Here is a 14055-nt window from a genome sequence, read left to right as displayed (position 1 = left end):
TTCTCGAATAACATATAAGGGGACACGCACGTTGTACAGTTTACACTTTTTATTCTAAATATTAAAACCACTTATATTTTATAGTATGCTATTAAAAAGTATGATTCGTAAATAAAGACAAAGCGACAACAACCGTGTGACGTAAGGCGTGCATCAGGTATACGGACCATCACTCGGTAAATACAAGTAGCAAATGTGCATTCAACGCGGAACCAACAGCAGTTCCTTTACATGGCGTTTCATCGTTTTGCATTCGATGTAGTCTTCTATAAAATGTGCGACCACAGCTCCACTGCCTAGACCCACCAGGCGACTTTGTGGCCGCTGGGGTTGGGCATCTTCACCTGTGCTACAGCTCTGAAAACGGTTGACTAAAGTCGCGACGACGCCGGCGGGACAAACGTCACTTTCAGGCGCAGTATTCTGGCAGCAAGAACACTTGAAAACAGTTCTGCTTTCCCTTTTAAAAGGTCCAAGCGGAACGACATTGCAGTTATCGTGCGATGTCCATAACAATTGTCTACAAAAAGAAACGACGGAGTCGTTCCTAAAATAGAAGTTCCGGGTCACCTATATTAGAAAAACAACAACGTAAGACAAAACCATGTTCTGATGGAAATTACCCATAGCTTACCGTGGAAGCTGAAGACTGCACCATTTGAGTGGCACCAAAAGTCAAAATAGCAGTCTTGTTATATATGTTAGTAAGATCACCAGGGTTAAGATTAAACGACCGGAAAGCATGACTGACGCATTTTGCTCCATGGCTGTGGGCTAATACGATCGTGTTCAGGTTTTTGCATTCACAACTTGCGACTGATTTTTTTACTTCGGCTTGAATGTTAGAAACGACTGTGGGAGAAACCGGTAATGCTTCTATCTTTCTATTGATTTCGAAGTACACGCTGTCATTTTCAATGCGTTTAAAGCAGGATCTTGACACTTTAAACCACTTGGCAAGCTTTTTACAGACATCATCCAGAGGAACCCAACCACCAAATACGCTGGAACTCTTTTGTCCCGAGACATAAATTATCTTTCGTGCGCAGCATAATTCATGTTTGTAATTCACAGCATCTGCCATCTTTAATTTTCTTTACTGTTTTGGCATCGAGTTCGTCGGGGTCTTTTTATAACAGTTTTGTTGCAACCCCCCACGACTTTTTTTCGGTACGTAATCTGGTTCTTCCCCTATACTTATAGGCCCTAGACGTATGACGTATATGTTCTAAACTAGATTCTTTTTGAATAAGTTGACGTCGTCAAGGTAAACACAGATAGGAAACCATATACGGCTCGACTCTGCTCTGTTTTTCTTCCAAAGGTATTTTCAACCTTGCCTTTCATTATTATAGTGACGTAACATTTGTATTGCACTATAAAATGAAATAACGCGACAGGACAATAGGACACAACAAAGTTAACACTCCAATAAGGTTCACATTCAAGTAACACAATACCAAACAAAGCTTCCCCGTCCCCCCTTCTATTTAAAAACATTGCACCAGTCGGATTTTCCCCATTCTCTTTTCAGTGTTTCCTAATGTTTATTACGTTTTATTCAAATTTTATAGTTGTAATTTTTCCCAAAATTGTATTCTGTAGCAGTGTAAGTATGTGACGAAATCTTGCTAAACTATATTTATGTTAAGGTCTTTGAATCGTGAAACACTGATGGTGTAGACATTATTTGAATACAACTAATCGGTTGAACAGTTTCAAATAGTTGAAAACACATAGCGAAATCAACGATGTATGGAGAGGGGTATAGTAGGCTGGGGTAAGATGGGACACCTTTTCATTCTATTTTCTCGTCCCATTTTTGTAAACAAAGAACATTCAAAGAATTATAATGCCGTATCCTCCCAACTCCCGTAGACCGCTGTTAATTGTTTGAAACGTGATTAGGATATTTGGAAAATGCTAAAGGTGTCCCATCTTCCCCCACTCTACAATAAGCGATATAGCGACCTATAATTTAAAAGTCACATTTACACAAAAACAATGTCTCGCACATTTCGTGGCGTGAATTTAAACGCCAAATACATACACGCGTGTTACATAGTGCATGGCGACTGCTGTTTAATTGTTTGTAACGAACTTTTTGTTCATGCCTGACCGTTGCGCCGACTGCGAAGTAATCAAAACTACATTAAAAAATAAATGAACAAAGAGCGAAAACCGTATATAACATTAAGAGCCTTTTCATCCATTTAAATATCCTTCAAGTATTCCCTTTAACGTCTTGCACTGCACGTATTCAACTGCACAGTGAGCAGCAATTACTTTTTTAGGCTGGGATTCTTCTTCCGCTGCATCATTGGATTCAGATGACTCGGCATATTCTTTCTCACTCTCTACCACGCATGGAGGGCAGCAAGTACAGTGGCAAATTTGTGGTGTTTGCCTTGTGAAAACCCCGAGCTCCTTCACAGTATAGTCTGGCCCGTTTACCCACTCTCGTGCTCTTGTTCTGTTCACCACTTTGTCGTTCTTATAGTGGCAGTTTAAGACAATCTAAAAATACTTCGTTACAATTTATTGAAAGAAACAAATGTAGCCTCGCATAGCGGTTTAACAATTACAATTTTACAACGGTAGCCTATATTTCGTTTACCACTCCCTCCTATGTTAGCATCAAGCCAAGAGTCCGTATCATCATTTCGTTATACGAGCACTTAGCCTAATTTATATACTATACGTTGATGTTGTCATAACGAATAGCTTTGCCGCGGAGTTCTTAACAAAACGCGTTGCCCCCAAGGTTATAATGGCTGATTGCATCCTAATCTTCTGTCGTCTTTCCTCTTGTCCATTTCCATCTATTCCACAAGTTTGGAAAGCAATTTCAACGCATTTTGCGCCGTGACTGTGACCCACAACAATTGCATGAATGGCGTTGCAGTTGCATGCAGAAATTGCTTTCTGAACTTTCTCGTTGATTTCCTTTATCATACTTTGCTTGGGTTCGAACCCAGCGAAGTTCCAATCGCAGAAACCAGATCTGTTTATCACAATTACAAATTTATCATCTCCATCCAATTTAAGCCAACATTTCAAAGCTCGAACTTCTGTTGCGGCAAATAGTTCGAAAGAAGACAAAGTGCAACTGCTTCCAACACTGCTACTTCCCATCATTCCAGATACATAAATAACGGATCGTTTGTTGCAAAACCTTCCATATTGAGTTTGATCCATCTTCTTATGCATAACAGTTGTTGTAAACTACAAAGTATGTTTTCAGTGTAGGCTCATATATGTTTTTATCACTTAACAAGTTGAGCTGCTTGTTCAATTCTGTAACTGTTCTTGAAAGCCTTTTGTTTACTATCAAATGATACGGGGCAAGAGAATGAAAACATGTCCTTTTTTACCCCACCCTACTATATGAGTTTGTTACTGTTTTAGCTATATAATACAGGTTCCTATTGATATTACCGTTTTTAATTTCCACCTTAACTGAAAACGGTTAAAAGCAACTTGTATAAAAGTGCTGCTTCAAATAAGCTGCTATGCAAAGAGTTGACCAACTAAATACAACCGAACCTGGTAAAACGATGTGTACACCTTCAAGGAGAGTATATTAAATTGTTTAAAAGCCAGTAAACAAAATAAAACTTTATTTCCTAACTACGTTGGAACGTGTTTTCATGAAAGCTTTGAATATAAAACGATCTATAAAAATTAAAGCCTGTTTGCTGTCTTATTGCCAACTATAAGTAACCTGCAAGATCTGAACTTGTTAACTATCTTGATTTTTGTTTATTAAAAATCTTAAGGTGCAATTTTTACAAGTTCGACGTAACCAAATTATTTTCACCATAACGCAGTTCAAATTTATACTTTTCAAGGTAAATAGTTCTTACTTACAGTAAAGTCGTACATTTTTAATAAACCTAAAAAAACATAATATGACGCATCTAATGTTCACAATGGGATGAAAATATAAAATTACAGAAGATGTATTTAACTATTTGTTAAAAAATGCATGCACCGAATGTTAAAGTAATTTTATACAAACAGAAATGGTGTTACATGAAAAAAGTTTAAGTTGGTCACAGCACCACTCTTTAAATGGCATTTCATTATAATTGAAAAAAGTGTATTTGGTGTTTGATCTGTAGAATAAGGGTTTGCTTCAGAGTTTTTTTTAAGAGTACACTTGTAATAACATGTTCCATACATTCAGGTTAACACAACTATTATTGTTTTACGACCTGCACGACCCTTTCAGTCCATTGTAAGAAAATAATATTGATATAAAAAAAGTAGAAATTAAGCTTTTAGCATGATGGGAATTAAAAAGTAAAAAGAATGAAGGTACCTCAACAAAACAAGATATTTGCATACAACAAAAACACTTCCATCACCCCATAGTACATACAGTACATAAAGTCCATACGGCCATACCCACAATAAAAATTCATTCCCAATAATTTTACACATTATGTTCAAGTGCTTCAAGCATTAGGGCTCTCAAGTCTCATGCTTTCTTCATTCTCTGAGTTTTTGTGAGATTTACCTTCAAGCTTGCTAATGTGTTTGCTGCTGTTCTTAACATAGGTCTGTGTGAAAATAAGATGATTGTCATATACTGGAATTTTACTATGTTTGAGTATCAAATATCATTTAGTTGTTATTGGTAGTTGAGGATTAGGAATTGTATTTATAATTTATTTTTAATTTTCGATTCTGTTGTATAAAACAAACAGCTTTAATATTCAAAAGTTTTGTTTGCAATGTTACCAGGACAGGAATGAAAAATGTTGGTTTATAAAAGATAGCTACAGTAGACTTCAGTACAGCCAAGTTACCATGAGCAAGTGTTCGAGTCACTGCATTGTGTTCGGAATGTGGTTAAGTGAGTATTGGGGACATATTCATGAGTCACAAGCTGAAAACAGAAGACTTACCATGAGTGACTTAGGCATGAAATACTCTTTTCCAGGCGTTCCATCGTTTACTCGACTATCCTCACAGAAACACAACAGCAAGGTGTCAATAGACATCTCATATATAGATATGAAGCAGTGCGCAGTGAGGTATGAGAATACGGCAATTAAACCAACAGGGGCTGCTATGTAGTTTACATTCGGGTGAAATTTGACCACCAGAATTCCACCAACGCCAGCTACTATCGCTACCACCAGTAGTTTGCCTGGAAATAAAACAATGAAAAAAAATTACCCATAATCCTGCCAAAATATCTCTTCAGTATTGTGAAAATCTTTTTTAACTCACTTACCCAGAAACAGAACAAATGCCCCAACCGAGTTAATGGCAATTACCCTCAATGCATTTGAAAGCAAGGTGGCCACAGCATCGCATGCTGATTTACAAAAGTGGGTTCCATTTATTGCAACAAGAGAATATGCATTCTGCAACAAAAATGTCACCATAAAAATAAAAAAATACAAACTTTTAAACCCTAAAATTTTAGGTAAAAAAGCGCAAAATTTCAAAATAAATTCCACAAATAAATATTTACCAAAAATTTTATTAATTTTAATAACAAACGATACAAATAGTATTTACTTACATAGTTGAGGTACCTTAGGCATTTCTCCAACACCCATAAACAACAGATGCAACATTTGACCATCAGTTTTGCTAACATGTTCGGCTGTGAATAAACAGTTAGAAGATTTATATGGTGCTACCAAAACGTATAAGACAAAAATCATTTTAAATATACTCTGTTCAGACAATGCCATTTAGGAGAAATTATCTCAATTGGTTGGACTTGATTTTTGAGAAGTTACATTTTCATAGCACCAGGTCCTTACTGTATATATTTTAACTTCATGAGCACCAAATTAGCTTTTTAATAAATAAAAAAAACTTATATATAATTAAATTTTCAAATAAAAAATAAATATTATTAAAATTTTCATTCACTGAGTCCTTGATCTGCCGGCTGAGGTACATCAGGATACACCGAGGAATCTTCACTAAGATGATGATGAATGATCCGAGAGCACAAGATCCAAGATGGTTAGAGATCAACCTCCCCATGGAGGAGATGATGGGAGCTCCCAACTTCTTCTTATCTCTGAGGAAATTTATCATAGTGAAGATAAAGATAATTATCATTCATTTATCATTTGACTAATAATGAGTCATAGTATTGAAAGACAAATATGGTGTATTTAAGCGCTGTTACACCAATAGCATTCTAACTTATAAAGGCAAAGTGTTCTTGTCAGGAAGTTTAACATAACTGATCATTTCTCTTTTATGACTTGTGACTTAGATATTTTTAATTAGATCGACATATCATTGTATACCAATGACCAAAAATTTACGAAAAGTCTACAAAATTTCACATACCTTAAAAACTAATTTGTGATTCACTGGTTGTAAAGTAGTCATATCAACAGTTATTAATGACAATGTAATAAAATAAACACACACAAACATTGCTTAATGTTAATAAAACATTAAATCCAAGCCATGCCCACCTTGTAAAGTAATGCTTTGCCACAGCACCAGCGATCACCATCTGCTGACAAGCTAATATGAACTCACTTACCCACACTAGCCCTACTACATGATACCACCACATGTAATGAATGGGAGCAGTTGCATTGTAACGTACCCAACCAGGGTGAATGGGGTCCATCACCTTAGTGCCTGGTGCATGATAAGATAATGTAAAGCTAATGGTCTGCATTGGGTATTGTTAGGGGTCCCAGGGTGAAATGTTACGCAATCTTTGAAACGAGGGTGATTTCACATTTTTTGGTATTCATTTTTACACCGAAAACTATATTTTTACCCTACTGATAATTTAGCAAGATTATTTCCGATTTCAGTTATTTATAGATTTAAATTAGAAAGATATGTTTATGTTGCTAAGTAATAAGTATAGCTGTTGGCTTCTATGTACCTCATACATACTGTCAAGTATATAAGAGACATGTATTAAAATGGTGAAGAAAAGTTGCCACTCATTCTCCACCACATAAGAGATGACCATTTACGCATCATATAATATGTGTGGCAAAAAAACTTATGTGATTTTAGTAAAAGTGACCAAAATACCTGAAAATGCAATGAATCCAAACACAACAACCCATCCCATCCAGAACATAATAAGGACAAGAAAAGTCCACAATGGTTGAATCATCAAGGCAGGCATGTGTACCATGCACTTACCAGCTTCATGGAACAAATCGACTGTGAGAGCGACTCTTTTTCTCATGACGAGTATAAGGAGAAGTAACACAACCTTTAAGAAACAGATTTTTTTAAACTAAAGGAAAAAAAATTAATATAACATTATAAAAACAAATTGATAAAACTAGTATAAATAAAAATAAAAGAAATCAAGGGTATGTTTTAGTTGAATTAAGCATTTTATTTTATGCTAAATATATTTTTTTTATTTCATGAAAAATATATAACATCATAAGTTTAATCATAGGCTAAGTATTACTTTTTACTATTGAAAATGGGTCTGCCCGAAATGGAATACATCAATCCTGAAACAAAATGATTTGTAAAACACTCACAGTAACAACAGTGGCAGCAATGGAGTACCATAGTAGAGCTTGACTGTCAGCTTTACTCTGGGAAAGTTTCTCAGGAGGTGCTGTGTTGATTGAATTAAGGGATGTTGCGTACATCCACCATAGCATAGATGTACCAGCTGTAGATAAACAATATGTCACATACGTCAATAATATGAAAATATGTCATGCCTAACTGTTTATAGTGGGTTGGGGGAAATGGGGCATCTTTTTATTTTATTTTTCCGCCCCATTTGTAGTTAACAAAGAACATTCAAAGAATTAAAACCATATCTTTGAATTCCCATAGACCGTTGTTAATTGTTTAAAACAGGATCAGAACATTCGGATATTCAGTGCTAAAGATGTCCCGTCTTCCCCACTTCACTATATATTATGTAGCTTAAAATTCATTTTAAAAAGGAATGATTTTTCAAAACCCTAAAAAAGAATGAAATTTTCAAAACCCTCTTACATAAAAGACAAATTTAATACAAGTACTTCACATGCGGTAGGCCCTCATAAAAAAACATCAAGAAAAATACTTCAAAACAGAATAATTGAGTCTACTTACCAATAGATGCTATCACCACCACAATGTTTATAATGTAAACTACAACACTGGCCAAGTAACGGAGAAGCAAAACCACAATGAACGCCACAACTAGAGAAAAAATTACAACAATAAGTTATTTCTGTAACACAGTCAACAATTTTAGTTAGGTCTAGTGGTTTACCTATAAAAACAAATTTACAGTAAACTAATTTATTATCACTAAAATAATAATTTTCATTCACCAATAACCAAAACATGTGAAATATTAAAGCTTTTTTTTAAAGTTGAATATGTAATCCAAAAATATATAAATTCTGTCAGTACTATAAGAATACAACAGTTGGAACTAACTTAATAAGTCCTGAGTTTTACTTACAAAGCGACAAGAAACATAATCCGATGATGGAATATCTGCACAAGTAAATATCGCTTATGATTCTGTTTACTGGGTCGAGACTGTTGACCAGAAGATCAATAAGAAAAGTTCCAATGTTGTCTGGCACGCACCGGTATAGGACTTGAGAACTGTAATAAAGTTTAGGAATTTAGGAATACACATTGTTTTGGCTATATCAGCTTATGAAGGAAGTAGCATGATGATTTCTCTTTACAACAAATGATGTGGAGTGACAAAAATCACTGTTAAGTTACTTACATTTTTTTGACTTTAGGAATTTGGGAATACAATTAACATTTAGTTTTGACGATATCAGTTTCTGAAGGTAAAGCGGCAAAAATGGTTGCTTTGAAATAAGTAACATGTATGTACATAGGCAACTGACGAAAGTCACTTAATGATGATTCCTCCAGCTCTAATGAGTCTAAAATATCACCCACAGAATTGGACACTTGGTAACTTGTAAATGGGCGTGACAAGTATAAAAAAGACATGTTTACAAATCTAATTATGACATTTATCAAGTAAGTGTTTAAACCTTCTTAAAACTGGGAACACAGGACAGGGTCCAGTTGTACTACTGGCAGCAGCACTGCTTAAATATTGGTCTGGTGGTAAACTGTAATCACAAAGTTGGGAACCGGTCTCAAGGAAAAAGTTGTGCACATCCTGGAAAAAATATTCAAAATCAATTTTTGGGTTCCAATAAAAAGTAACTACGAACATTACAGAGGACCATTATACAGATGGCATTAACAAAGTGTTTTTATATTACCATCAAATTTAATTAATGATTGTATAGCCACTAGCCAAAGTCACTTTTGTTAAAATCATTATTCCTTTTTGTGCTGGCTGTAGCTTAAGTTTCTTTTAGTTTTGGAGAAGAATATTTTATTTGAAGGTCTCGCTATGTACACCAAGGTGTATATCCAACTGTTAATAAGTTTTCAAAATTGAAAAAAAACATGAAAACTCACGTTCATGGAGTAGAGTTCTCGATCTGGACATTTTGAAACACAGATTTCCAAAGATTTGTAACCATTTGCCACATTCATAAAGAACACATATCTGTAAATTCAACATAAACTTCTGTAAAATGCAGAATAATAAACCCCTTATCATCAAAGCATACAAAAGATTTTTAAAACACATATCTGTATGACTGTATATTGCCGAATCATGAATTCAAAATAATCAAAACCTATAAAAAAGTTTCAAAACACATATCTGCAAAATGTATAATCATAAATTCGAATTAACCTAAAATATAATAGATTTTCTTACGGTTTTCCAGTTTGGTCAAGCCCGGATAATGGGTGACTTGAAATGGGCGTGTTCTTTTTACTGCAAACGTTCCCGTAGCTATCAAAACCATTTATCATTCGATAAGCTGCTCCGTTAACGATTGCGAAACCAGCAATCAGCATCTGCAGTTGTAAAATGTTATTTCTATTCTAAAATTGTATGGGGGGAAGTATGGTGCTAAGTCTGGCCCAAATCCTAGGACGCATGCTGCGGGACCTCACCCACATAGAAAATTCTAAAATTATAATGACCCTGTGAATTGAACACATTTAGTAGAAAACAACAACAACACAAAATCATAAGTTGGCATAATCAGTAAAGCAACCCAAAATATAAATAAATAGAAAAAAAAAAAATTCTTTGTATATGAGAAAAAGCAACCATAAAATATAAGTAGAAACAATCTATTTTCCAATGCGTATTTCAATATTATACTCACCATTCCAATAAAGAATAAAGTGAATACAATGAGTGGAATGACATCAGTACATGATCTTTTCTCCAATGGTTTCCACTTTGATGGTTGAGGTGGTTCATCTCCTCGCATAGACCTTGCAGCACTGTAGCAGCAACCCATGCTAACAGTATCTTATTCAATATCCTATAATTAGAGATATGCTGTGGAAACAAATGTTAAAATTTTACGAAAGTAATGGAACTAATTTCATGCACAGTGTAAAATGTGCCAATATGTTAAAATTTTATATCATTTTTAGTGACCAAGTAGTTAAAAGGCTTTATTTTCAAATATTTTAAATTAAATCAAGTTATTCAAACTGCTACTACATGCAAGAATGTTTAAGTAACGGAAGTTAAAGGGAGCGTTTGGATGGTTTCAATTCAAACAGATTGTATATTGAATAGCACCATGTGAACCATGAATGTAAAATGTCAGAATTACGTTCACAACTATTTATATAAAGTATTTGAACCACGTATTAGTTTATATTATAAACACGGGTAAAATGAAATAACAGAGCATGCCAAGCCACTATGACAGGTTAACTGCATTAAATGCTTATATTTATGTATCAGCAATTATAATAGTAAATTTTTGCTATAAAGTCGATCACGTTAAGTATTTTCATCTGTGCTTGAATCTGAATAATCAGCTACTAAACACGATGCTGTTTTAGCTGGTATGGTCTTTATAACTGTTTCTAATTCTTTATCAGTTCTCCTATCTTGCATATACTGCGTGGTGTGGCTTGTACTGGGAGTTACAGCAGGCTCTGATTTGCCGGTGGATTTGGTTTCCTTTACTCCCTGCAAACTGGGTGTCAGTGTTCTGCTTGAGTCAGTTTTTTGACCATTTTCATTCGAAGTCACATTTTTTGCTGTTGACTGTACAAAGTTTGAATTTTCGTTTGTAGTTCTTGAGGATGGTTTAGTTAACGTCTGATTTTGATTAGATTGAGTTGCTTCACTCTTTGTTCTTGAATGTTTCGCTGGTTTGGAAAACTTAGTTTCAGATTCAGAAGCGCTACGTTTTCTCTTTGTAACTTTTATTCCAAGATTTTTGGCAAGAGCAGGAATTTTTACACTGCTAGAGTTATTGGAGGTACTCCATAAATTAGTTGGGGATTTTGAAAGAATTGCTGAGGTCAGCGATTTCGGAAGTTTGGCTCCAATTTGGCCCAAAATTTCCTCAGTTTTTGCGGAAGGATTTTGCGGTAATATTGGTTGGTGAATAATTTCAGATCGACTTTCTTTCAGACTCATTTCCAAAGCTATAAACATGAAATAACACAATTTTAATTAGGGGTTATAGAAGTTAAAAATTGTTGTATATGCATCATTTTTTGGCTAGTCCGTTAAGTATTTTACTTTCTAGTTTCTGCCTAGCTAAAATACAGGCATTGCAAAATTTCTCCAAAAAATGATTTAAAAAACAATCTTTAAACTTTAATAATATAAATGTGAAATAATGTATATTGTTAAAACTTACATTTTACAGTTTGGTATTTCAATAACTCTGCCATCTTTTTATCTTCTTCAGATTCAGGCAGTAGCTTAATATCAAGAGAGGATTTATCCAACAAAGCTTTATCACTCCTAGCAGTCTCTTCTAATCTCTGAACATCGGAAATATACCAAAAACAAAGATATATACATTAAAAGAGTGTGACATGTTTTTTAAATTACTTCACAATAATCACTATCAATTCTAAACCGCTAAAATCCACTAAAAAATCTCTGGCAAGTAATTATCATAGAAACTCGCAAACATTACTCGTCACAATGTCAATGTTTATACAGTCTATATGAAAACACATTAGGACATGAACAGGCCAAAGACTTTACTTTGTGGAAAGTTCATAGTATAGCAACACAATTTGTGTAAATTATGTTCAGTTTTATACAAAATATATATTTAAGTTTCTACACTGTTATTCGCTAACCAAATAGTTTAAAAACTGTTACGAAAACAGTAATACCTTTTTTTCTGATCGAAATTTATTCCTAAGCGCTTTATTAAGAAGATAATCATCTTTTTTCTCCTCCTGGAAGTCCTGGAGTTCAGAGAGACTTGGGATCACTGATTCCAACTTCCGTTTATCTTTTACTCCATGTTCCAACTTAAACATAGGATCCGTCAGCAACTGCTTTTTTACTGCATGATCTGATCAGAATATAAAAACAGCATTTAGAACAATTTTGATAAACAAAAAGATTAGTAACTTGTTAAAAAGTATGAGAACAATTTTAATAATACAAAAAATAACTTAAAGTTTTTCATAGATATAAACTTTTTTTGTCCAACATCAAAACTTTCGGTTTACATTTAAAGAAAAAATAAAACCTGATGCCCATATAAGCTTTTTAAGCACATACCAGTCATTTCGATTTGTTCATTCGCTTTTGCGTCCCATCGTTCTTCTTTCCTACGAGCTCCACTCAAGATCTTATAATCACAGTTTGCGGGGTCCGTTTGGATCTCGAAATGTTGCGGACAAAGATGACATTTCATACGAAACTTGTAAATGATGGTGGAATAATAATTCCCAATCTGAAAGTAGAGAATTTATAAGTAAGCCATATCAATTGAAGTCATTTAAACTAAACCGGGTGTCTAGCTTTGTAAAGTACATTGGTTAGGGCAACGTGTAGTAAGGATTTGGATAAAATAAATAACAGAATGTTGGTGATAGTAGTAGGAACATCAAGTAGTTACAATGAAGACAATATATTGAAATATACCCAATGAACAACAATTTTCTCATTATTTATTGTTTCGATATATAACTTGCTACATTAATTAAAGTACAATTTCGTAAATTGCTACTTAGAAACGTTACCTTTTTCTTTTCTGCGTTATAGCGAACACCCATTCCAATGTGACTGTTACACCCTTCACACCATATATTATACGGCATCTCAAATCGTATGATGAGAATTCCCTGTAAAACAACATGTACCTGTTAGTCGAATATCTAAACAAAAAGACTAAGCCATAAAAACTATGGGTTTCAAGCTCGATCCACGACTCAAATGAATGAATGTAACTTATTTTATACTCGGGTAGCTGGAAAACGTCAGTCGGTATAGCACAGGGGGGGTTCTGTTTCATACACCTTGCGACGAATAACAAAATAATCAAACCAACCGACCAAGTTGGTTTATAAATCTAAACATTCTAATATTACTTCTGATTTGAGTTTCCTTGCTCTTTCTCGCAAGGGATGCGAATTATGATATCTGTCCAATGATCCATGTTTTTTGTAATCAAAGTCTGGCGGATAATATTTGTTGACTCCCTTCCTTTCACCCTGTGTGTGGGATAATGTTGTTAGGTTGTGGCAGTTTTTATTTATTTCCATTTGTTATTATTGTATATGAATATAATACTTATTGCATATGAAGACAAACAACTGGCTAAACGTACCACATTAGACTTATTAACGTGTTTGCCATAGATTGATTTTACAGATATTATACCATAGAAAGTGATAAATGCCTAAAATACATTTTTAACTGGTTAAAACCCCACAAGCTCTAGATTTTTACGGAAATTATACCATATGAAGTATTAATTGCCTATGTTCTATATGCAAAATGACTTACCATTGCAGAGCTGTGTTACGATTTCCCTTCACAAGCATTCAACAGCCAAATCTAAATTTTATAAAGACAGTGAAGACAGAGTTGACAAGCAAAACAAATCCAGTCAGAGTTGTAAAACCTTTGTGTCAATCGTAAAGTAAATATTGACAGTGGCCATACTCAATCTCCTAGAATGTAATAATACAGAAGTAAACGCAAGGTCGTTCTATTTAAAAATGAAT

The 14055-nt window shown here is 34.3% G+C and overlaps 3 protein-coding genes across 3 annotated transcripts; all 3 read right to left on the bottom strand.

The window, feature by feature from the left end:
• Window positions 1-36: 36 nt before the first annotated feature.
• On the bottom strand, window positions 37-3675 carry LOC100183761. The gene is made up of 2 exons (XM_002129284.5): window positions 635-3675; window positions 37-570 (listed from the first exon to the last, which is right to left on the bottom strand). The coding sequence occupies exons 1-2, from the start codon at window positions 1082-1084 to the stop codon at window positions 202-204; spliced, it is 819 nt and encodes a 272-aa protein (XP_002129320.1). The 5' UTR covers window positions 1085-3675; the 3' UTR covers window positions 37-201.
• A 72-nt stretch (window positions 3676-3747) lies between these two features.
• LOC100186124 (choline transporter-like protein 1) lies at window positions 3748-10404 on the bottom strand. Its single transcript, XM_002129146.3, has 14 exons — window positions 10209-10404; window positions 9749-9891; window positions 9442-9532; window positions 9003-9133; window positions 8444-8592; window positions 8086-8175; window positions 7515-7651; window positions 7045-7231; window positions 6462-6633; window positions 5899-6052; window positions 5540-5623; window positions 5246-5378; window positions 4914-5158; window positions 3748-4565 (listed from the first exon to the last, which is right to left on the bottom strand). The coding sequence occupies exons 1-14, from the start codon at window positions 10344-10346 to the stop codon at window positions 4461-4463; spliced, it is 1959 nt and encodes a 652-aa protein (XP_002129182.1). The 5' UTR covers window positions 10347-10404; the 3' UTR covers window positions 3748-4460.
• On the bottom strand, window positions 10388-14044 carry LOC100175929 (coiled-coil domain-containing protein 130). Its single transcript, XM_002129175.5, has 7 exons — window positions 13835-14044; window positions 13417-13539; window positions 13069-13170; window positions 12605-12779; window positions 12208-12392; window positions 11718-11844; window positions 10388-11499 (listed from the first exon to the last, which is right to left on the bottom strand). Exons 1-7 carry the CDS (start codon window positions 13835-13837, stop codon window positions 10844-10846), a joined length of 1371 nt encoding a protein of 456 aa, XP_002129211.1. The 5' UTR covers window positions 13838-14044; the 3' UTR covers window positions 10388-10843.
• Window positions 14045-14055: the final 11 nt, after the last annotated feature.

Source organism: Ciona intestinalis, chromosome 8 (assembly GCF_000224145.3).
Source record: "Ciona intestinalis chromosome 8, KH, whole genome shotgun sequence".
NCBI classification, from domain to species: Eukaryota; Metazoa; Chordata; class Ascidiacea; order Phlebobranchia; family Cionidae; genus Ciona; species Ciona intestinalis.
Note: the sequence above shows the minus strand (reverse complement) of the source record. Positions and strands in the feature narration are given on the sequence as shown.